Raw genomic sequence first — 24,115 nt, forward strand, 5'->3', positions numbered from 1 at the left:
ATTAGCTCAAATATTTTTCTAAATTTAAAGACAATCCAAGGGCCTCCTATACATCTTGGCTCATATTTTTGTGATCATCCATTTACTTATCTATCTATAATTTACATAGTTGCTAATATTGAGAAACTAAGGCTGTGGTTTTTTGGCCTGGAACTCATGACAGTCTCCTGCCTCAGCTTCCTGTGTTAGAATCACAGGTTTGAGTGCCAGGCCCAACACATGCTCTGACAATCCTCTACCACAGAAACTCTAAAGCAGTGGCCCTGAACCTGTGGGTGGAGACCCTTTTGGCAAACCTCTGTCTCAAAAAGATACACGAGCATTCACAACAGTAGCAAGCTACAGCTATGGGGTCAGCACAACATGAGGAACTGTATTAAAGGGTCTCAGCAGTAGGAAGGAAGGTTGAGATCCACTGCAGCTTTTTGTCCTGAGGTATACCCACTTGCCCCACCTAGGAACCTAACTAACAACCTCGGGCCTCATCTCCTAAAACTCTGCTCTTTGCCTACCCAGACCCACAGGAGGCTACAGCCCCAGCAAATGGGCTTTTGCTGTTTTGCCGAGTAAGCGCGACGCGGTGAAACGAAGCTCCAGAACGACGTACCTTGCCTCCCCTGCCGCCGGCAGAGGGCGTGCACGCATCCAGTAGCGCCTGGAGCTCAGACAAAGCCTTGGTCCCAAACCTGGGAGAACACTCATATGATTCCTCAGTCAGAAGTCCTACAAGTGCTCCTCAAGATAGCAGGAGCGGCTGGCTGCACATGGTGTCTCCTGCTTATGATTCCAGCACAGGAGGCAGAGAGGCAAGAGGATTGTCACAAGTTCCAGGCCATCTGGTCCACATTCAACTAGCCAGCCAGGGTTACACAGTGAGACCCTATCTCAAAAGAAAAAGTATCAGGGTAACTAGCCATGCTGTCTCAAGTTGCAATCCTAGCATTTTGGAGATAGAGTCAGTTATATAGCAAGGCTGAGGCAAGCCTGGACTTCATGAGACCCTGTTTCAAAAAAACTGTGTTAGCCAGGTGGTGGTGGCGCATGCCTTTAATCCTAGCACTTCGGAGGCAGTCAGATCTCTGTGAGTTCGAGGCCAGCCTGGTCTACAGAGCTAGTTCCAGGATAGCCGGAGCTGTTACACAGAGAAACCTTGCCTTGAAAAACCAAAGGGACAAAACAACAACCAAAACCAAACTAACAAAATCACCCATGTTGTTGGACTGGAGAAATGGCTCAGTAGTTAAGAGCACCGGCCACTCTTCCAGAGGGCTCAAGTTTCCGTGTACCAAGGAGTCTCCCAACTGTCTGTAACTCCAGTTCCAGGGGATTCAGCGGCCTTTACTGGCACCAGGCATGAAAGTTGTGCACACACAGACACACAAGCCAAGTGTCCCATGCAAAATACACGTTGAAAAATAAAGCGAAATTTAAATGTGTGTGGAGATGTGTCAGTGGGTAAAGTGTCTGATGGGCAGGCACGAGGACCTGAGTTCAGATCCCCGCATGGAAAATTTGGGCAGAGTAGTACATCTATAATCCTAGTGGTGGGAGGTGACAGGGGTGACAGGAAGATCCCAGGGGCTCAGTAGCCCACCATTTAGGCAAAGTGTTGAACTCCGGTCGAGTGAGAGATCCTATGTGAAACCAAGCAGAGAGTCAGGCATGCTGGTACTGGCCTTAGACTCTGGAAACAGGTAGATAGACCTCTGAGTTCTGAGGCCATCCAGGGCTACATAGTTGGACCCTGCGTCAAATAAACAAACAAAAACTATGTGTGGGGCTGGAGAGCTAGCTTACTGGTTTGGAGCATTGGCTGCTCTTCGAGAGTACCCACATAGTGACTCACAACTGTAATTCCAGTCTCAGGGGACCCGATGCAGGCAAAACACCCATATACACAAAATAATATGCATTTAAAACATATGTTTGCTGGTTTGAGAGATGATGGCTCAGTCTTTAGAGCCTTGGATGCTCTTCCAGCATACAGGATTGGATTTCCAGAAGCCACAGATCCTGAGTCTATCGCTGCTGAGTCCCACCTTGGTGAGAAAATGGGGAGGAGCCCAGTAGAGGATGTTCTTGTGAACCCATCAAGAAATGCTAATGGACGCTGATTTGGACATATTCCTGCACTCTGGCTTCTCCTCATTTCCTGCCTTTCCTAACTCTTGCCTTTACTTCTCCCTCACATCTCTTCCCTGACACCAGTTAAGGACTTCCTTTCCTGCCTACATCTGATAGTTGGGATCTTTTGGATAGGCCCTCTGGAGGGGTACCCTCAAAATGCCATGTCCAACACTGAAAACTCATCTGGAGAAAGCCAGATCAGTCACCACCCCAATCCCATAATGGCAATGAGGAGCACCTCTTGAGAAGGAGGTAGGAACTGGCTAGACACATTAAGGTAAAAAGGCCTCAAGGAAAAGTATACACTTTTTTTTTTTTTTTTTTTTTACTAAAAGCTGAACCGGTCTGGTCCTCTTGGCAGCTTCTTCTTTGTCCAATATATACCAACGTGTTTTGGGAAACCTGATCTCTAATCTGACTCCTAAACAATTCTAGAGTGACCCTTCCAGAAGGGAGAACAGTAAAATAGGACTAAAGGTTTATATATACAACATATCTTTCTAGTCAAGAGAATAAATGTTTTGGACAGGATTAAAACCTCATATTCCAATTGAGTCAGCTCAATAGCTTAATGAAGGAACTACTACCCTTTGGTAGGTATACTGACCTTAAGCCAGTGGTTTTCAACCTGTAGGCTGTGACCCACTAGGGGGTGAGGAATGACCTTTTCACAGGGGTCGTCTAAGAACATCTGAAAACACAGATATTTTACATAATGATTCATAACAGCAGCAAAATTACAGTTAGAAAGTAGCTAGGAAAATAATTTTATGGTTGGGGTCACCACAGCATGAGGAACTGTATTAAAGGCTAGCAGCATTAGGCAGGTTGAGAACCGCTGCCTTAAACAATGTTTAAGCCAGAATTTATAACAGTAATGTATTGCTACTAGAGACTTCAAATGGTCAATGTATGCTTGCTAAGTTTGAAATAAAAAAAGCACAATAAAAGGGGGTAATAGTGAGAAATGTTCTGGCACTCCTTTTGCTGCCCTGTACCCCAAGAATAACTTTACCCAGCTACTTTACTTTTCCTTTGAGTGTTCTTTTATGCAAGGCTGAGATTATTTGTTGCTTGTTTCTAACACCATGCACCCCTGTTTGTTTTGGAACTATGTAGACCAGGATAACCCAGAACTCAAAAATCAGCCTGTCTCTGCCTCCCTAGGGCTGGAATTAAAGGCGTGCACCAGTATGCACAACGTCATTGATAACTTTTGATCTGTTACCTCAAAGAATGGTTATGATGGAAGCTAAACAAGTACCCTCTGCTGACCTTTTACCCGCGACCAACTTAAACACTGGGGTGGTATTTGAACCCAGGACTCCACGCCCTGGATGCCTAGTCACTGGCTACAACCACTGCGCATGCCTCGAAGCATATCCGGGAACCTGGCGCAAGGGTGGAGGTGGAGCTACGTTATTCCCAGGCCCCGCGCGCAGCCTCAGAAAGCCGCAGGCCCTCGACCAATCAGAGCCCAGCAGGGCAGCTCCTGAGCCAATGCCTGCGCGCGACCCTTGGGGGCGCGTTCCAAACGGAAGGATTAGAGGGGTCACGGGAGGGCGGTGAGCGTGGTGGGTGGGATAGAGGCGTCCCGCTGACTCGATACTGCCATCCGCCAGCGGCGAGTGACAGAAAGCAGGCCAGGACGGGGTCCTGGAGCGAGCGGACTGGGGGCCGTTTGCGGGCCAGGCGCCGCTTCGTCGTTTCCCTCGCCGCTCCACCCTCGGCAAGTGGAACGTTCCAAGATGGCCGCGGCCGGGCCCGGCGGCCGCTCCGCTCCCGAGCCCCCCCCGTCAGATACCCATGTGGTTCCGTCCAGCGGCTCTCGAGCGGGCGCCCCTCGGGTCTCACGCAGTGGCTCCGGCCGTGCGAGCGTCACAGGCTCGGGGGCGGGCACTTCCCGGAGCACAAACTCTTAGGGTGGTCGGCTTGAGATACTACGATTTGACAGGGCAAACTTGGTGGGGCGACCTGGGTTTTATTTTTGAGACAGGGTCGCGCTCTATATGTAGTCCAGGCTGGCTCCGAGCATACCGTGTCGGCCAGATTGACCTAAAACTCAATGAGATCCCCCTGCAGAATGCTAGGATTACAGGAGCCACCGACGAGGGTGGGGAGGAGCTTGAGAAAATACTAAACGTTGCTCAGATGTTTCATAAAAATAACAATCTTTAGCCGGGCATAGTGGCACGCACCTTTTATCCCAGCACTCCGGGGTGGGGGCGCAGAGACAGGTGATCCCTGTGATTTTGAGGACAGCTTGGTTTATAGAGTGAGTTCTATGACAGCTAGGGCTACATAATGAGACCCTTCCTTGACCCTCCGCCAAAAAAAGAAAAAAACAAAACAAAATAGTAACAATGGGGGCTAGAAAGATGGCTCGGCAGTAAGTGCACTGGCTGCTTTTCCAAAGGACTGGGTTCATCCCTAGCATCCACATGGTAACTCCAGTTCCAGGATATCGAAAGCACTCTCCTAGCCTCTACGGGCACTCACGTGGTGCACAGGCATAAATACAGCCAAAACACCTATAGATGTAAAATAAATAAAAATAAAACACCAACAATTAGCTTCATATTCTTTCATAACTCAAGTCCATTACCGGCATCCAGTCCTTCCCCATTCCCTTATACTCGACCTTTCTCGTTCTTTTCTTTGTTATGCTGTACCCCACGCGTACATTTGTTTACATATATATTATTGGCTACATTATAAATATGAGAACATGCATCTTTTCTGAGATTGTATGAACTCATTTAACATATATTCTAAGTTCATCCATTTTCCTGCAAATGTTTAACTTTTTGTTACAGCTGAATAACATTCCTTTTGGGGGGGAGGTTGAGACAGGGTTTCTCTGTCCTGGAACTTACTTTGTAGACCAGGCTGGCCTCGAACTCACTGAGATCTGCCTGTCTCTGGCTCCTGTGCACTGGGATTACAGACGTGCATCATCGCCCGGCTAGCATTCCATTTTTTAATATATGGCTAATGAAAATTTGTTTTGTATGTATCTGTTAATGGACAACTAGATCAACTCCATTCTTGGCTAGTGATTAAAGTAGTAAGAAATATTGGGGTGCCAATATCTTTATGGTAGGGTATGGAGTTATTTGGGTATATGCCTAGGAGTGAAGGAGCTGGGTCATATAGCAGTTCCATTTTTTAGTTCCAAAATGATTTCCACAATGACTTCATTAACTTGCACCACCACCAATAGTGAATAAGGGTTCCTTTCTCAACACCCTTTGCAACATTGGTTGTTAGACTTATTGATAGCCAATCTGACTGGAGTAGTTTTTTTGGGGGAGGTTCAAAACAGGGTTTCTCTGTGTAGCTTTGGCTGTCCTTGAACTCACTCTAGACCAGGCTGAACTCCAACTCACAAAGATCCACCTGCCTCTGCCTCGAAAGTGCTAGGTGGGATTAAAGGTGTATGTTACCATGTCCAGCTCATTTGTACTTTAAATTGTCTATTTGGTTCACTTTCTCATTTGGTGACTGGCAGTTTTGTTTCCTTAGTATTTGATTTCTGCAATTCTCTGTAAATTCTGGATATCTGCCCCTTGTCTGAGATGTAGCTAGTGAAGATTTTCTTCTGTTCTGTATGCTGTTGGCTCTGCCCACTGTGTTCCCTTTGCTGTATAGAAAGTGTTTATTTTCATACAGTCCCATTTCTTGATAGTTGGGGTTAGTTCCTGTGCTCTATTCAAAAGTTATTTGAGCCAGGAGTGGTGACACATGCCTTTAAATCACAGCACTTGGGACGCAAGAGGCCTGGTCTACATAGGGAGTTCCAGGGCAGCCAGGACTACATATTGAGACCCCGGAAAGAAAGAAGAGAAAAGAAGATGAACGAATGAATCCCCAATACTGTGTTTTCTGTTAAAAGTTTGAGAGTTTCAGGGTTTTTTAAAAAAATATTTATTATTCAGTGTTCTGCCTGCATGTATGCCTGCACACCAGAAGAGGGCACCAGATCTCATTACAAATGGTTGAGCTTTCATGTAGTTGATGGGAATTGAACTCAGAATCTCAGGAAGAACAACTAGTGCTCTTAACCTCTGAGCCATCTCTCCAGTCAGTGTTTCAGGTTTTAATTTTTTTGTTTTTGTTTTTTCGAGACAGGGTTTCTCTGTATTGTTTGGAGGCTGTCCTGGAACTCGCTCTGTAGACCAGACTGGCCTCGAACTCAGATATCCTCCTGCCTCTGCCTCCCCAGTGCTGGGATTAAAGGCGTGCGCCACCAACGCCTGGCTCAGGTTTTAATTTTTAAAACATTTATTTTTATCTTATGTGCATAGGTGTTTTGTCACGGGTGTTGGGTCCCCTGGAACTGGAATTAGACAGTTGTGAGCTGCCATGTGTGTGCTGGGAAAGGAACCCAGGTTTTCTGGAAGAACAGTGTTCTTAACCACTGAGTCATCTCTCCAGCCTGTGTTTCAGATTTTATTATTATTGTTGTTATTATTATTTTGGTTCTTCGAGACAGGGTTTCTCTGTATTGTTTTGGAGGCTGTCCTGGAACTCGCTCTGTAGACCAGGCTGGCCTCGAACTCACAGAGATCCACCTGCCTCTGCCTCCCAAGTGCTGGGATTAAAGGCGTGCGCCATCACCGCCTGGCTATTCATTTATTTTTATATACATTGGTATTTGCTTGCTTGTGTATGTCTGTATAAGTGTCAGGAACTAGAGTTATAGATAATTGTGAGCTGGCACGTGGTTGCTGGGAATTAAACCTGGGTCCTCTGGAAGAGCAGTCAGTGCTCTCAACCTCTGAGTCATCTCTCAAGCCCCCTTCTGTGGTTTCTTTAATATCTTGTCATTATCTTTGTAGAGGTGTTTCACTTCTTTGATTAGACATATTCCTAAATACTTATTTTTGGAGGAACTACTTTGAAAGGAATATGTTCCCTATTTTCCTTCTTGGAGAATAGCCTGTTAGCATAAATAAAGGCTACCTACTGGTTTTATTATTTTTTTTGAGATGGTCTCACTATGTAACCCTTACTAACCTGGAAATTTCTATGTAGACCACAGGACTACATAGGGACTTGGACTCACAGGGATCTGCCTGCCTCCAATTTCTGAGTGCTGAAAGGCTGCTCTTTTCCTTTCTGAAATTTAAATTAGAAACAAGCTTGTTTTATATACATGTCAATCCCAGTTCCCTCTTCCCTGCCCCCCACCGGCCCCCATCCCATCTCCTTTCTGCTCCCCAGGGAGGGTGAGGCTTTCCATGGGGGATTGTCAAAGTTGAAAGGCTGTTTTTAATAATGATTTTTTATCCTATAACTTATTGTTATGTGTTTATTAGGTCCATGAGTTTCCTAGCAGGCCCAATAGGGTCTTTTAGGTAAAGAATCATGTCATCAAGAAGCCACAATCATCTTGATACCAAAACAAGGTAAAGGCAAGAAGAAAAGAGAGAAGGTGGAGGAGGAAGAGGAGGAAAGAGAGAGACAGAGACAGAGACAGAGAGAAAGAGAGAGAGAAAGAAAAAACACACAGACCATTTTTTTTGATGATTAAAGATGCAAAAATTCTTAACAAAATGCTTACAAACTGAATTCAGGAATACATTGAGAAGATTACACACATTATGACCAAGTGGGCTCCATCCCAAAAAGGCAAAGTTGTTTCAACATACAGACAGCAGTAAATGGAATACATCATATAAACAAAGGACAGAAATCACATTAATTATTTCGTTGATGCTGAAAACACATTTGACAAAGTTCAACAAGTTTTCTGTGATAAAAGCTCTGGGGTCTGTAAGAATAGATGGCAAATGCCTCAAAATAAGAAGGACTATATACAATAAACCAACATTATATTAAATGGAGGCATACTGAACATTCCCTCTAAAATCAGGAATGAGATAAGGAAAGATGCCCACTTGCCCCTATCTTATTTTATACAGTGTTAAAGTCTTGGCTATAGCAATTAGACAAGAGACATAAAAGGGATAATAGGAAGGAGAAAAGTCACACTCCCCTTATTTCTATTTTGAGACAGGATCTTACTATGTAGCCCTGACCAACCTCGAACTTGTTTCTGTAGATCAGGCTGGCCTTACACTCATGGAGATCTGCCTATCTCTACCTCCTGAGTGCTAGGATCAAAAGGTATATGCTATCACACCCAGCACATTTGTTTTTTTAGTTTTTGAAGAAAGGGTCTTTTGATGAAGCTTAGACTGTCCTAGAACTCACGGAAATCTTCCTGTCTAGATTACAGGCATGTGCTATCACATTTGGTGATTCTTTATGTCTGTTCATTTTGGTCAGTTTAGTTTGCCTCTGGTTCCTTTTTTCCTGGTGGTAGTGGGGATGCACCCAAGGCTTTATATATGCTAGGCACACACTGAGCTCCATCCGCTTGTCATCCTGTTCTGGGGGGTTTTGATTCTTTTCAGTGTGTGCCACAGGCTGACAGATTAGGTATTTTTACCTGTGGCCCAGATCTAAGTCAATTACCATTTACTGCATGAATGACTTAAGCTTCAAGGATGATTTAGAAGCAATTGTGTCTAAGGCTCTGATTTCTCTTGTTGATTATCTTGAGCCTTTATGCAGGGAAAAGGTTCAGCATTCTCAACAATAACTTTTTTTTTACAACACAGTCACTTAGGACAGAAATTTCTTTTAACCTCCAAGGTAATGTTTTGGGACTACAAGTGACTGGCTCCTTTGAGAATTAGAAGTAACTAATTCTTCAGGGCATCATCAGCTCAGTGGCATTCCTAGAGGTCTGCCCTGGATCAAGGATAACAGATTCCCTTACTAGAGTTCTTGGTGGGAGCAGTAGTCAGTTTTCCCTTAGTCTGACAAACTACCAGATATAATTAAAGTATAAGGAGGAAAAGTCTATTTTGGTTCACAGTTTTGGAGGTTCTAAGTCATGATCTAAGTAATTTCTACCAGGTCTTTATCTCTCAAAGGTCAAAAAACAGGTGGTACTAGCATCATCCTTGGTTAGAATCCTTTAAGATACAGATATATGGGCTGGAGAGATGGCTCAGTGGTGAAGAGTGCTTGCTGCTTTTTCAAAGGACACAAGTTTGGTTCCTAGCACCCATGTTTGGCAGCTTGCAATTGCCTGTAACTTCAGTTCCAGGAGGATTTAACACTCATGGTTTCTGAAAGTATTTGTACTCATAACCACACACTCTCACACAGGCACACGCATACATATAACTAAAAATATAATACATTTAAAAAGAAAGATATGGGCCTTTGAAAGTCATTCACGATCCAAACTCAGGAAGCTGTTCTGAGATGTAGCACTGGAGAGTCTATAGTTTTTGTCTGGGGACAGATTTCATAGTTTCTAGGTTCCAAGGGTGAGCTCTGTATTGGATGGGTAATTTAACTTGCCCTGCGCCCTGAGCAGGGAAAAGAAATGAAGTAGTTTCCACCTCAGTCATGTCAGTTCCACCTGAATTCACAGCTCACAGTGGTTTTGATTTCACCTCCCCACTTTTAAAAATGGTTTTTATTATACTCTAAATTTTCTATCTACTCACGTCCCTGTCCTTGCCCCTGAAAGGAGGACATGGCATCCGTTGTAGATTGCTACACAACTAGTGGCAGGCTGGGTGATGGCAGTGGTCCACATGTCAGTCTTCATCTGAGGCCCTGGGGCCCACATACTGGCAGACAGCATCATAGTGGAACTCCACCACCTGGCTCTCTCTCCCAAGCTGTACCAAAGCCTGACTCTTCATGCTGTCCCGACTCAGGAGAAATCCCACCTGAGGAGACATGGGGTAGAGTCAGCAAGGTCGGCCCAGATCCTCAGTGATCTCCACACTCATTTTCAGGCATGCAGACTCACCTTTCCAGCATGGGCTCCCAGCACCACCATCACACGGTGGCCTTCTGCCTTGGGAATCAGGGTTTCTAGCATGTCTTCTCTCACGCCTGCAGATGAGGGAGAGGGGAATGAGGTCCAGGCAAGGTCCAGTCTGGCCAGGTCCTGTCAGGAGGGCCTTTGCTAATATTTATTACAGCTACAGCCCCTCCCCCCCACCCCAAGACAGGGTTTCTCTGTGTAGCCTTGGCTGTCTTGGAACTAACTCTATACACCAGGCTGGTCTTGAACTCACAAAGATTCAACTGCCTCTGCCTCCCAAGTGTTTGGGATTAAAGGCATAAACTGTCACCACCAGCAGAGCTACTCTTACATCCTTTTGATAGAGTCCCACTCTACCTATTTCACAGGTGAGAAAACCAAAGAGTAATTCAGAGAAATAACTACCATATAGGAGCATTTTCCTACAGAAACTATTTACTGGGCATGTTCTCAGTCTGCCCTATAGTGTGAGCTCAATACACTTCTTCCTGCAAAGGCAATAGTTTTTTGACAGGGACAAGTAGTCATTTTAACACTAATCTGACACAGAAAATACATAGGGTTTGGGTAATTCCTGTCAAGGAAGTATCTGCTCTGGAAGAGGATGATGGGCCTTGCAGAGAACCTAACCCTGACCAACTTGCCAGCTCTTGGTCTCGGATCTCACTCTTTCCTTCCTTCCTTCCTTCCTTCCTTCCTTCCTTCCTTCCTTCCTTCCTTCCATCTCTCCCTCCTTCCCTCCTTTTTTTTGGGGGGAGGGGTTTAAGACAGGGTTTCTCTGTGTAACAGCCCTGGCTGTCCTGGAACTCGCTCTGTAGACCAGCCCAGCCTCGAACTCACAGAGATCCGCCTGCTTCTGCCTCCCAAGTGCTGGGATCAAAGGCGTGAGCCACCACCACTTGGCTCTCCTTTCTTTTTAAAACAGGATCATACACTACAGTTCAGGTTGGCCTATAATTTGCTATAGTCCAGGTTGACTTTGGACTTGTGGGAATCCTGACAGCCTAAGTACTAGAATGGATCCCCTCTTTCTTATTTTCCCCTTCTTTCTTCTTAAAAACTATTTTTTAGATTTATTTATTTTATGTGCATGAGTGTTTTGCTTGCATGTATGTTTGTGGCACCATGTATGTGTCTGCTGCTCACTGATATCAGATGAAGGTGTCAGATCCTGAAACTGGAGATACAGACAGTTGTGAGCTGCGAGTTGTGCCATGTGGGTGCTTGGAATTGAACTTGGGTCCTTTGGAAGATCAGCCAGTGCTCTTAGCTACTGAGCAACCTCTCCTGACCCTGGAATAGACCCTTTCTTTATCATCCTCTAGGATGGAAACATCCCAGGTATAGTGGCTCAGACTTACCTTCTAGAACTCGGCCTTCATCTGTCCGACACACACATGTACCTGGGCTCAGGACATCTTCAATTGTCATCTAGAGATGAATGAGGAGGAAGTAAGATGTCACAAAGGTAAAGGGCCAAGTCCCTGGAAGAGGAAGGGGACTCAGATTGCGGTGTTCATACCTTGGTGTTATAATACCGGCCACCCTTGTGCAGTTTGTCAATGAACCGCACACGTAAGTCCCTGTGCAGCCAATGCTTGTTCTTAGACGTTGCTTTCTCACTCTTTGCCCCAGGTGCATCCTGTCTGTGGAGAAAGCCAGCATGTGGCTTAGGCTGCTGTCATACCCATGTTAAAGCCAACCTATCTTTAAAGGGGATGCTGTGAAACGCACCCCTATTGCTGTTCCCAGTTCCTTCTCTGCCCTGCCTCGCCTTGGAAGTTTTCCTGACTGCTTGAGCCACCCCATACATTCCCTTCTGCAAGCCCAGAGGCCCAGGCTCCTACCGGTCTGCGGGATGTTTCCGCTTCCTCTCTGAATCCTGCCTTCTCTTTGAGTCTGTCTGATTCTGCACGGCCTTCAATGACAAGGTTGTTCCAGTTGTTCTGTTCTGCTGCTCTGTGGAAGTTTTGCTCATGTGACCTGTTCAACAGGGTATAGGGACATCAAGGAGAATGTCTCGCCAGCATTTCCTTTCAAGGGTCATTGCCTTCCTGCCAAAGGCCCCATTTCCCATCCACCTCCTCCAGGAAGGTCCTCTCAACCACCCAGCCCACAGCAAAGCCACCAGAGTCAACTGCCTGGTGCTCATAACAGAGTAGAAGGACTCAGGGACCTCTAAACTGCCCACAACCATTACTGTTCTGTTTGCCTCTCCGTTGTACACACCCCAACCCTAGTCTCAGATATATAGGTTTTTCGAGACCGGGTTTCTGTGTATTGTTTTGGAGGCTGTCCTGGAACTCGCTCTGTAGACCAGGCTGGCCTCGAACTCACAGAGATCCGCCTGCCTCTGCCTCCTGAGTGCTGGGATTAAAGGCGTGCACCACCACCGCCCAGCTAGTCTCATATTTGGCAAAAGAGAGGGCCATCACTCCATATACACAAGGACTTCCTGGGGGTAGGAATTTCCATACCCATTTCTTGCTGCTTAGAGAGGATGAAGATGCAGATCAACCACCTCTCAGTCAAACTGAACAACTAGTTTGGGGATGTGGCTCAATGTTAGCAGTGTCAAGGCTCTGCATTCTATTCCCAGCACCACCAAACAAACAAAAAAATGAATAAACTATTCTTGTTCCTTCTTATGCCTGACCTCTGACTGGTAGTCAGTCCCACACTACTCTTCCTCCCTCCAGATCTAGAGAGAGCCCGCCTGTCACCATGCTTCCCAAGTTTCCAGCTATAAGAGTCTCACCTGGCTGTGAGGCGTGGCTATCAAACTCCTGCTGGGAAACAGGCTGTAGGCAATACTCACTAACAGTCACAACGCGGTTGCCTACTGCCAGCCGAACCATGGCCCGTACATTGTCAGGATCAAGGCCTTCTACCTAAGGTGGGAGGTAGGGATAAGGCAGGGGGTGAATGGACTACAGCTGCTAGGTCTAAAATGTCCAGCCCTACCTCCAACAGGTTTGAGCTCCCTGTGTCTCTCTTACCTTACTTTCTTTTTGGATAGAGGCTCTCACTATGTAGCCCTGGCTGAACTGTAACTCAAATCCACCAGTTTCTGAGTGCTGGGATTAAAGGTATATACCACTATGCCCAACTGTATGCTGTGACCTTTGATGGCTAGGGCCAGGCATGATTCCTTTATCTCTTCAACTAAACTGTGACTCCTAAGAAGTAAGTTCCTCAAGCCGGGCGTTGGTGGCGCACGCCTTTAATCCCAGCACTCGGGAGGCAGAGGCAGGCGGATCTCTGTGAGTTCGAGACCAGCCTGGACTACCAAGCGAGTTCCAGGACAGCCTCCAAAGCCACAGAGAAACCCTGTCTCGAAAAATCCAAAAAAAAAAAAAAAAAGAAGTAAGTTCCTCTGTCTCCCTTAGCAAAATGTAAGATGAAGATGTGTGTGGGGGGGGGTATGCATACACATACCTACTGTTTGTGTGGTGTGTAGGATAGACGCCCACATCAGGTGTCTTTCTTGAATGCCCATTACCTTATGCTTTTTTTGAGACCACATAGCTAGCCCTGACTGACCTGGAACTTACTATATTACCAGGCTAGCTTCAAAGTTACAGAGATCTGCTTGCCTTGGTCTTTGAAGTGCTGGGATTAAAGGTGTAAACCACCTTACTTCTTTGAAATTTTTAGTTCATGTGTGCATATTTTACGTGCATGTATATGTGTCTGTACACCATGTCATGCGTGTGCCTGGTGTCTGCTGAGCCCGTGTTGGGTCTCCTGGAACTTGAGTGACAGACAGGCATGAGCTGCAATGTGGGTGCTGGGAATCAACACAGGTCGCCTGGAAGAGCAGCCGGTGCTCTCATGGCTGAGCCATCTCTCCAGCCCCACAGCCTTTTTTTGAGACAGTGATCTTGGAGCTTATTGATTCAGCTAGGCTGGCCAGCGGGCCGATGAGTTCTGGAGACCCATCTAGAGTCTCTACTTCCCAGCTTTGGGTTATAGATGCATGCATGCCTGGCTTTTATATGAGTGCTATGGATCCAAACTCATGTCCTCATGGTTCCATGCTTGTCAATCACTTTTACGCACTGAGACATCTCCCCACCTCTCATTTTTTCCAAGACGGGTTACAGGCTAGACTAGTACTTGTCATGTAGCTGAGTCTGGCCTCAAACTTGCAGCAATTCTCCTGTTTCAGCTTCTGAAGTACTGGGTTTGCATTCATAAGCAACCATGTTTGCTTCAGACATCCTTTAAACACTTAAGTTTCATGGAAATTGTGGGATATGGCATTTTCTTCCTTTTGGTTGAGAGCTGAGACTCAAAAAGGCCCAGCAAATTGGTCTGGAGTACCCGCTGAAGCATTGGGCCAGGCAGGCCTGTAAGACTAGGACTTATAGGGCTAGAGAGATAGCTCAGCACTTAAGATAACTGTTACTCTTGCAGAGGACCTGAGATCAGTTCCTAGTATCCATGCTAGGTGGCTCACAGACACCTGCTAACCCATTTCTAGGGGAAACCCAGAGTTGAGCACCCATACGCACCTATAAATAACTACAAGGTGTCATTGTAATCTTGATTGGCCTGGAACTCGCCATGTAGACCAGAGTGACCTCAAATGCATGCCTGCCTCTGCCTCCTGAGTGCTGGGATTAAAGGCATGCAATACCAGGTCTGGCTATATATACACATAATCTAAAAAATAGTGCCATGAAGAGCTTTGCATTGGGGGAGTTCCTCCCTGTTTCACTCCCTGGCCATTTTGGTGGCTGCTCTGGTTGGGGGCTGCCCTGAACATAAGATAGGAAGATGGTGGTCAGAGACAGAAAGGTGTCTGGAGTCAGTCAACTCTAGGCTACAGTTTGTTATGAAAAGTGAAAAATAGATGCTGTGATACAGGCAGACTCTGAAGATGACCAAAAGGGGCAAAGAAACATTGGTTACCCTCACCACCAACTACCAGCTTGGAGGCAATCTGAAATAGAACTGGTGTCCATATTGCCATATTGCCAGTGGCACTAATGTTGAATTGAGCACAGCAAGAGGAAAGTATTACAGAGTATGTGCACGGGCTTGCCGCGATTCTGATAGTATTAGAAGCAAACCAGAGCAGATTGATGAAAAGTAAAGTAGAAAAGCTCTTTTTAAATACACAACCAGAGCTCGTTAAAAAAAAACAACCACCACCAATCCTTTTTTTTTTTGCTATATATATGTGTGACATGTGTGCAGAGACATGTAGAGGCTCAAAGTTGTCATCAGGTTTCTCCCTCAGTTGCTCTGCACTTTCCTGAAGCAGGGTCTCTTGCCAAATGTGGAGCTGGCCAGTTCAGACTACTCCAGCCAGGCTGCTCTGAGGGTTCTACTTCCTCCTGAATGCTGGAATGGCCTGCAGCGGCCACACTTTCCTGGTGTTTATGTGAGTTCCGGGGTCTGGACGCCAGTGCTCAAGCTTGTGTAGTCAGTACTTTGTCCACTGAACCATCTCTCCAGCCCCTTCTCTTGTTTTTTCTAATTTATTTATTTTCATTTTATGTGCATGGGTGTTTTTCCATGGATGTCAGGTCCCCTAGAACTGGAGCTATAGACAGTTGTGAACTGTCATGTGGGTGTTGGGAATTGAACCCGGGTCCTCTGGAAGAACAGTCAGTGCTCTTAGTTACTGAGTCATCTCCTCAGCCCCCCTTCGCATGTTTTTTTGACACATGGTTTTGCTATATACCTAAGACTGGCTTTGAACTCACAACATAGCTCAGGATAACCCTGACTTTCAGTAATCCTCCCACCTCAATCTCCTGAGCATGTTACTATGCCCATCCCTTATCTTCACCCCTTCATTTAATTAAATTTTTTAAATTCCTGAGATTATAGTTTAATTACAACATTTCTCCCTTCCCTTTCCTCCCTCCAAACCCTCCCATTTATCCCTCCCCACTCTTTCAAATTCATGGCCTCTTTTTTTTTTTTTGGTTTTCGATTTGAAGCCTGTCCTGGAACTCGCTCTGTAGACCAGGCTGGTCTCAAACTCACAGAGATCCGCCTGCCTCTGCCTCCCAAGTGCTGGGATTAAAGGCATGCGCCACCACCACCCGGCCATGGCCTCCTTTTTACCAATTGTTATTGCATACATATATGTCATGTATATACATCTATATCCCTAAATATAACCTGTCCAGTCCATACAATGCTACCTGTATGTTTTCAGGGCTGTTTGGCCCTGCACAACCAATTGGCGTGCTCATCACTGGGCAAGGCCACCTTTCCACTCCCAGCTTCCCTCAGTTGCCTATAGTTCTCAGCGTGGGCTTGAGACCTCACAGATTTGTCTCGTTCCAGACTGGCGTGCTCATTGTTGTCACCCTTGATCAGCTCACGCATGGGCAGCCATGTTGGTGAGACTTTACAGGTGTAGCTTCTGCTATTGCTAAGAGACAACACTCTCACAGCAATCTCCTTTCTGCCTCCTTTTTGCAATGGTCCCTCAGCTTTGGTTTCAGAAATGTTTTGTGGATGTATCTATTGGGACTGGGCTTCACAACTCTGTATTTTGATTGGCTGTGGATTTGTATTTATTTTTGGAATAGGGTCTTGTTATGTATCCCAGGCTGGCCTTGTACTCTCGGAAATTCTTCTGCTTCAGTCTAAATGCTAGTGTTCTAGACCTGCTTCTTCCTCATGATTGTATTTTTTCCTGTTTGTTGCCTCTTACTACTGGGCCAGACCTCTATCCTTTGAAAATTTTTATTTTGCTTCAGGAAGTTACTAGGCTGCTTGTGCACTCACTATGTAACCCAGGCAGGTCTTGAATTTGTGATCTCCCTGCCTCAGTTTCTGGAGTGTTGGGATTACACACATGTGCCATGATACTTGGCTTGACTGGCAGCCTTTCTTTTTTTTGGTTTTTCGAGACAGGGTTTCTCTGTATTGTTTTGGAGACTGTCCTGGAACTCGCTCTGTAGACCAGGCTGGTCTTGAACTCACAGAGATGCAGCTGCCTCTGCCTCCTGAGTGCTGGGATTAAAGCCATGTGTCACCACAACTCTTCCTCACTCTGGCACTCCAATTAATCTTCCCTGCTACCTGCCATGGCTTCAAGGATATGCTGGTTTCTTACCTTCCCATAGAGACCCCGGAAAGGGCCAGAAAGGACCACCACAGCTCCTCCAGGCATCAACCCTTCCTTATCCTTCTCTCGATCCCCATCTGGTCTTGGTGGGTGGTGAGAGCCAGTGGAGGTCAAAGCCTTGGCCTCCATCAGGTTGGCACCCAGCCCTAAGCCTTTCGGCCTTAGAGAGTTGACTAGGGGCTTCACGACTCTGCAGAGAAGAACACAAGCTTGTGGGAGAACAAGTCCTCAACATTTTCCAGCATCCAAACACACCCCAGAAATACTTAGTTTTATATTTTTTATTTGTTTCTGTATGCTTGTACACCATGACACACACATGAAAATCAGAGGACAACTAATGGGAGTATATTCTCTTTTCACCATGTGAATTCTGAGGTCATCAGGTTTACATGCAAAGGTCTTTACCTGCCCAGCCATCTCACCAGCTCCACACCTATATTTAGATTACCCTTTCTGATATCATATTAGAACTTTCTGAGCTATAAAATGCCAGCTTTTCTTTTCTGGTGTTAGAGGTGGAATCCAAGGCCTCAATGCATGTTAAGCATACTCTACCAATGAGGTACACTTTCAGCCCTCCAAAATAGCAATTTCATTTGGTTCAAGTGAATTAACTTGTTGCATATACTATCTATTCCATCCTATCTACAAGTGCCAAGTGAGGTTCACATAAACAAATATAGTAACATCTCTACAGAAGAAATCACACGATAAGTATACAGAGCAAGGGGAACAGTTCTGAAAGCACAATTCCAATTACAGTCATGTTTGGCTACCAAATAACTTCAGAATTCTTTGGGGGGGATTTACTACTGCAAAGGAATTTTGATTTTCAGTCCTATGATGGAACTTAGGGCCTTTTACATGCTAGGCAAGCCCCTACCACTGGGGTACACACCAGTACAACAAAGTCTATGCAGTAAGAGTAAGCATGTTTAGTCTCTGCTTACTAGGACTAGATCCTACCATGTGTGCCTCATGAGTATAGTTTCATTTAACTCTTGCAACAAGCCTGTGAAGGCAGCACTACCATCTGTATTTGTCAGATGAGTAAACTGATCCACAAACAGAAAACTTTATATAACTAGGATCTTCTTACTGCTTTGAAGGAAAACCTGAGGTTGTTTGCTTTTTGGTTTATTCTTTTGCAATAACCGACTTGAACCCAGGCTCTGGGAAAACTGGAGTTTGAAACAGTAGTGGGGACTACTGAACTGGTGAGGGTGACAATATCCTCCCTCACCACCTGGATGGTTTTAGATTAAACGGAGCCACAGGGGGTCTTATTTATAGCCACTGTCCACCCTCCAAACCCCCCCAAACTCACTGACTGAAAGTATTGCCGATGCCCTTGCCAGGTTTCCATCCCATGCCCCGCAACATGGCCAGCCCATAGGCCTCCACAGGAACTGCCTCATAGTCGGCTTCCTCTGGCATCTGTTGGTCAGGCAGGAGAAGGGAGTCAGGCTTTGTTTGTGATGGCCCTGTGTGCAGTATTTGCTGGTACTCATGAGATGATTTCCTATCCTACACTCCTGGCCCTTGAACACTGTGTGTGCCTGGTTTCAGTAGAGGTTAGAAGAGGGCACGGGATGCCCTGGAGGCATGGTGGATGTGTGCCATGTGGGTACTGGGACTTCAGCCCAGGGTCTCTACAGGAGCAATAAGTGCTCTTCTGAGCCACTGCTCGAGTACCCTTGATCCCAATGATTTTGTTTGTTGGAGACAGGATCTTATTGTAGCACTGGCTGTCCTGGAACTCTTTATGGCAGCCAGACCAGGCTAGCCTCAAACTCAGAGATCAGCCTGCCTCTGCCTCTTACTCTTAAATGCTGGGATTAAAGGCATGTGCCACCGCACCCAACTCAACAACTATTTACAAAGAACCTATTATAGAGGCTGGAGAGAGAGCTCAGCAGTAAAGAACCATGGTGCGCACACATATATGAAGGGGAAAATCATATACGTGAAATAAAAATAAATATGCCTTAAAAGTTTTTAAAGAACCTATTCTGTGGTATTTTAGATGCCGAGGATAAGGAACTAATAAAATGGAAAGTCTCTGTTAGGGTTTATCATTTGGTTATCAAGCCATAGAATAAATCGAATTCTGAAATCATGATCCGTTTTATAAAGAAAAATGAAGCAGTACTGTGCACAGTGGCACTATCCAGTAACCCTGGCTGTGTATGAGACGAGGAAGTAGTGTGGTTTAAAGTCAAGAACTTGAAACCAGCCCAGGCAACATAGTGAGACTCCAACTCAATAGCAAAAACAAAAAATTGGCTACAGGGTGTGCAGAGGGAGGAGCGCCACTGCCCCATCATTTAATCAGAGGTGAGTCATATGACAGGAGAGGGTGTGTGGACAGGACAAGAGTGCTCGGAACGGGCTCAGTTGTAAAAATAAGCCCTTACTGGATATAGAGTGATAGCCCGTCTCAAAATACGCGTGGGGTGGAGAAACGAAGACCATGAATTTAAGGTCAGCTTGAACTACATAAAACTGTCTCAAAAAAACCCAAAGCATATCTGAAGACTGATGAGAATAGTTCAGCTGAAAGGTGTATCACAAAAAATTTATGAATAAAAACTTCATTATTTCCATAAATACACCTTCCTTCCTCCTGCTGCCATTTCCTTATCCCTTTACAACCACTCCATACACTGAAGATGCCTCACATCGACGAATAACACACTGATTTCCCACAAGTGTGCTGTTCCTTGGGCTGTCGCTGCCATTAAGAGTACTTACAATGCTGGGTGGTGGTGGCGGCGGCGCACGCCTTTAATCCCAGCACTCGGGAGGCAGAGTCAGGCAGATCTCTGTGAGTTCGAGGCCAGCCTGGTCTACAGAGTGAGTTCCAGGACAGCCTCCAAAACAATACAGAGAAACCCTGTCTCAAAAAACCAAAAAGCAAAAAAAGTACTGAGGCACTCTCTTTCTTGTCTACTCAGACCCTAACCTTCCAGGCTTCACTGCTACCACTCCTCAGAGCGTACTTACCACCTGTACCCTGGACGAGGCTACTTGCTTCCTTCCTTACCTTCATTACTATGATATTTGGGTCACAGCAGCCAGAGCGGATCCTGTTACAACCCTTGTCAGCTCAGCATTTTCCCATAGCTGTCATTTCACTCACACTAAAAGACAAAGTCCTCCCGTGGCTCAGGAGGCCCCTTTGATCTGGCCACCTCTGCCTTCATCTACGGCCTGGCCCCTCATTCATCATTCATTCCAATCCAGTCACACTGGTTTCCTTAGTGTTCTTCAAGAACAAAGAAGGAAAAAAAGAGGAAACAAACAGCGCGGCTCCAAAGAGTGTGTGCCCTTATGGCATTTGTATTTCCATCTACTTTGTTGTCCACCTCATTCAGAAAATCCCAGAATTCAAGTACTTTCTTTTTTGTGACAGCCTGCCATCTATTTGTTGAAGCTTCTAAGAAGGATGGATGGAAGAAAGGCTAATTGGCAAGGCTCTGGGACACACATGCACACCTTCCCTGCTACGTGCAAGGAGGCTAGCCACACAGGGTAGAGGGAATGACGGAGGACGGCAGAGGGGCAGCTCACTGTCTCAGCCTGAGGTTCGCTGTCTGTTCCTTCCCCACTGGCATTGCATCCTTTCTGGATCATGGGGATAGTGAGCGTGGGGTCAACACCTGCATTCTCCCTCTCCTCCAGGGACTTCTTGGATTCTAAGGAAGAATGGGACGATCAATGAGGCCATACTCTATCCTTCCAACTTCCTCCCTGTCTGTCTGCACTGGGGCAGAGCAAAGGGGGAGGTTTCACTTACCCTCAATGAGCTCCTTCACAGCCAGGGACAGCACGCCATCTGACATCAACACAGTTTCTGAGGAGGGCTTACTGCTCTTGGCCAGTGGTTGCCTTCGAGAGCCATTCTGGATCAATGGGATGACCAGCTCCTTGGGGGCTTCTGGAGGGTTCACACTGATGTGGGTACAGAGAGAAAAGAATGGGAAAGCGCAGGTATTAGAAAGTAGAGATATCAACACCCAGCCCTACAGACAACGTTCCACAGCCCCCCCCATTTCTTTTCAAAATCGTTATCTCACTATGTAGCCCAGGCTGGTCTTATAAACTCGGTCCTCGTGGTGCAATCTTTTAGGGCTGAAATCACAAGCGTCCATCATCTTTCCTCATGTCTCCAGCTTTAAGTGTGTCTTCTGGAAACCATTCCTGGACTCTCAACAACGATGGCTTACAAGTCACCATCTTCGGTGGAGATTCTCCCCAGTTCCAGGCTAGCAAACTGCCTCGAGGACACCTGTCTTCCATTAGTCCCTGCCTGAGGTCTTTCAGATCAGCTTCTCAATTGTGCTGATGATGGCCTCCCCAAACCTGTATTTGCCTCCTTCCCCGAATCGGAAAAGCTCCCACACTATTTCAGTTGAGACACTAAGAGTCTTGTTAGTCTTTCTCCTTACCCTTTCTCAAAAGGTACATGTCCTCACGTCCCAATGACTTTTTCTCTGAGGAATATATAGCTTTGGTCATCAGGCCCCGTTCCCCCCCCCAACAAACCTCCTCCTTCTTGCACTTAAATTACTAAATTTCATAACAGTTAAACGTAGTGTTTTTTCGTTTTGTTTTGAATATAGGCTCTCATACAGCCCAGGGTAGCGTTCAACTTTTGATCCCCCAGTGCCAGCCTCCCAGGTGTTGACATTACAAGCGTTTGCCACCACTGCTGGATGCCTCCATAAGTTTCCTGAGGCCGTGTTTGAGGCTTTCTAAGTCATTGTCACCAAGGCAAACAACTCGTATTCTGCGCTCCTGCTTATGCCCTCCGCACCGATTTCCAAAACGTGAAAACCCGGCGTTTCACCTCTGCAGCTCCCTCCCTTCCACGGTCGTCAAGAAATCTTTCTCCTCAGAGGCTCGTCCTTCGCCATCTCTGGGGTCTGTCAGTCGCCTCCGGGCAGACGTGCGAGTGAAACCGAAAGAAATCGGGGCCGCTGAAGGAGCTGCCGGCGGTACACTCTCCGGGTCCGCCATCTTGTCCGGATTCCCAGGCTAGCGCGCTGCTTGCTGGGAAGTTTAGTTTACGTTCAATCGCTAGGGGCCGGGCCGGTCGAGACGGAAAAGGAACAACCTATCCCCACTAAGCAAAGCCTCAGGACAGGTCTTGAAGTCGTGGGAAAAACCGATGACGACTGTAGACGCTAAACGTCATAGGTATGCGCCGCGCCAAGCATTCTGGGAAATGTAGTTCTCAGTGATATAACCGTGGTTGAGTTTTGATTTGAGTCTTCCAAGGTTTTCAACCATTTGTAATGAAGTTTAGGGGATCCAATACTCTCTTCCGAACTCCGCAGGTACGGTGCACGCAGGTGACGCAATACATAAATGCAGGCAAAATGCTTATATACACAAAATAAATAAATCTTGTGTTTGTGAAGCACATAATGAGCATCCAAAGTGTGTAACTTACTGTGCATTACTGATGTAGGAAGTGTCATAAGGAGAAAAAACAGGACTATGCCAAGGATGTGTTTCAATTTGCAGTGCTGGTAACTTAACTAAATTCAGAACCTCACCTAGGCAAGCACGGTGCCACTGAACTATATTAAGTTAATTTCTTTTCTCTCTCCTTTTTTTCTCTTTTTCCCAGAGTCTTACGCCTTCTTGTCAAATGTCTTTAGAGCACATGTTTTTAATCTATTTATTTGTTTGTTTGTTTATTTGGTTTTTCAAGACAGGGTTTCTGTGTAGTCCTGGCTGTCCTGGAACTCACTCTGTAGACCAGACTGGCTTCAAACACACAGAGATCCACCTCCCTCTGCATCCCGAGGGCTAGGATTAAAAGTGTGCACTACCATGCCCGGCTTACTTATTTTTATTTTGTGTGCATTTGTGTTCTGCCTGCATGTATGTCTATGAGAGGAATATCTTGGAACTGGAATTACAAAACAGGAGGAATTGTCACAAGTCTGAGACAACTCTATGTGAGCCATGCGGATGCTGGAAATTGAACCTGGGTTCTCTGGAGGAGGAACCATCTCTCCAGCCCTGGGACACATGCTTTCTTTTTTTTTATTTAGATTAGAAACAAGCTTACTTTACATGTCAATCCCAGCTACCTCTCCCTCTCTTCCCCGCACCCCAGTCCCCCCAGCTCCCCCAGGCAGGATCTCCAGAGTCTGTTATTTCGTTCAGGGCAGGGCCTAGGCCCTCCCCCAGGTGGCCAGGCTGAGAGAGCATCCCTCATTATGGAATGGGCTCCCAAAGTCCATTTGTGTGCCACGGATAAATACTGATCTAGTACCCAAAGCCCCAGAGATTGCCTAGGCCTCCTCACTGACACCCACATTCAGGGAGGTCTGGATCAGTCCCTTGCTGGCCTCTCAGCCATCAGTCTGAGGTCCATGAGCTTCCCCTTGTTAGGTCAGCTGTTTCTCTGGGTTTCACCAGCCCGGTCTTGACCCCTTTGCTCATCACTCCTCCCTCTCTGTCACTGAGTTCCAGGAGTTCAGTTCAGAACACATGCTTTCTTTATTTTTTTAAATATTTATTTATTATGTATTCAGTGTTGTGTCTGCACATATCCCTGCAGGCCAGAAGAGGGCACCAGGTCTCGTTATGGATGGTTGTGAGCCATCATGTGGTTGCTGGGAATTGAACTCAGGACCTCTGGAAGAGCAGCCAGTGCTCTTAACCTCTGAGCCATCTCTCCAGTCCCCAAGAACACATGCTTTCTATATTGCAGTTTTCTGAGCTTTTGGATGAGGCAGTGTCTTTTTATCTTTGGCATAAAGGATAGGGAGCTTCCGGGCTGTAACCCCTTTGCCTGGGTGCACTTTTTTCCTCCTTCCTTCCTTCCTTTTCCTCTCTCTCTCTCTCTCTCTCTCTCTCTCTCTCTCTCTCTCTCTCTGTCTCTCTGTCTCTGTCTCTGTCTCTGTCTCCGTCTCTCTCTCTCTCTTGGCGAGAGCAGTACTGTTGTTGCAAGTTCATCCTTAACAATATATAGGTGGTGGTTGGGAGGGTCAGAATATCTATTC

The 24,115-nt window shown here is 46.2% G+C and overlaps 1 protein-coding gene across 1 annotated transcript; it reads right to left on the bottom strand.

Annotated features, from left to right (window-relative positions):
• Nucleotides 1-7,427: 7,427 nt before the first annotated feature.
• Gpkow (G-patch domain and KOW motifs) lies at nt 7,428-22,172 on the bottom strand. Its single transcript, XM_040733711.1, has 11 exons — nt 21,943-22,172; nt 20,890-21,044; nt 20,664-20,788; nt 18,418-18,527; nt 17,076-17,277; nt 12,747-12,879; nt 11,836-11,971; nt 11,511-11,634; nt 11,350-11,419; nt 9,971-10,056; nt 7,428-9,887 (listed from the first exon to the last, which is right to left on the bottom strand). The coding sequence occupies exons 1-11, from the start codon at nt 22,110-22,112 to the stop codon at nt 9,753-9,755; spliced, it is 1,446 nt and encodes a 481-aa protein (XP_040589645.1). The 5' UTR covers nt 22,113-22,172; the 3' UTR covers nt 7,428-9,752.
• Nucleotides 22,173-24,115: the final 1,943 nt, after the last annotated feature.

Source organism: Mesocricetus auratus, unplaced genomic scaffold (assembly GCF_017639785.1).
Source record: "Mesocricetus auratus isolate SY011 unplaced genomic scaffold, BCM_Maur_2.0 Super-Scaffold_100033, whole genome shotgun sequence".
In the NCBI taxonomy this organism is placed as follows: Eukaryota; Metazoa; Chordata; class Mammalia; order Rodentia; family Cricetidae; genus Mesocricetus; species Mesocricetus auratus.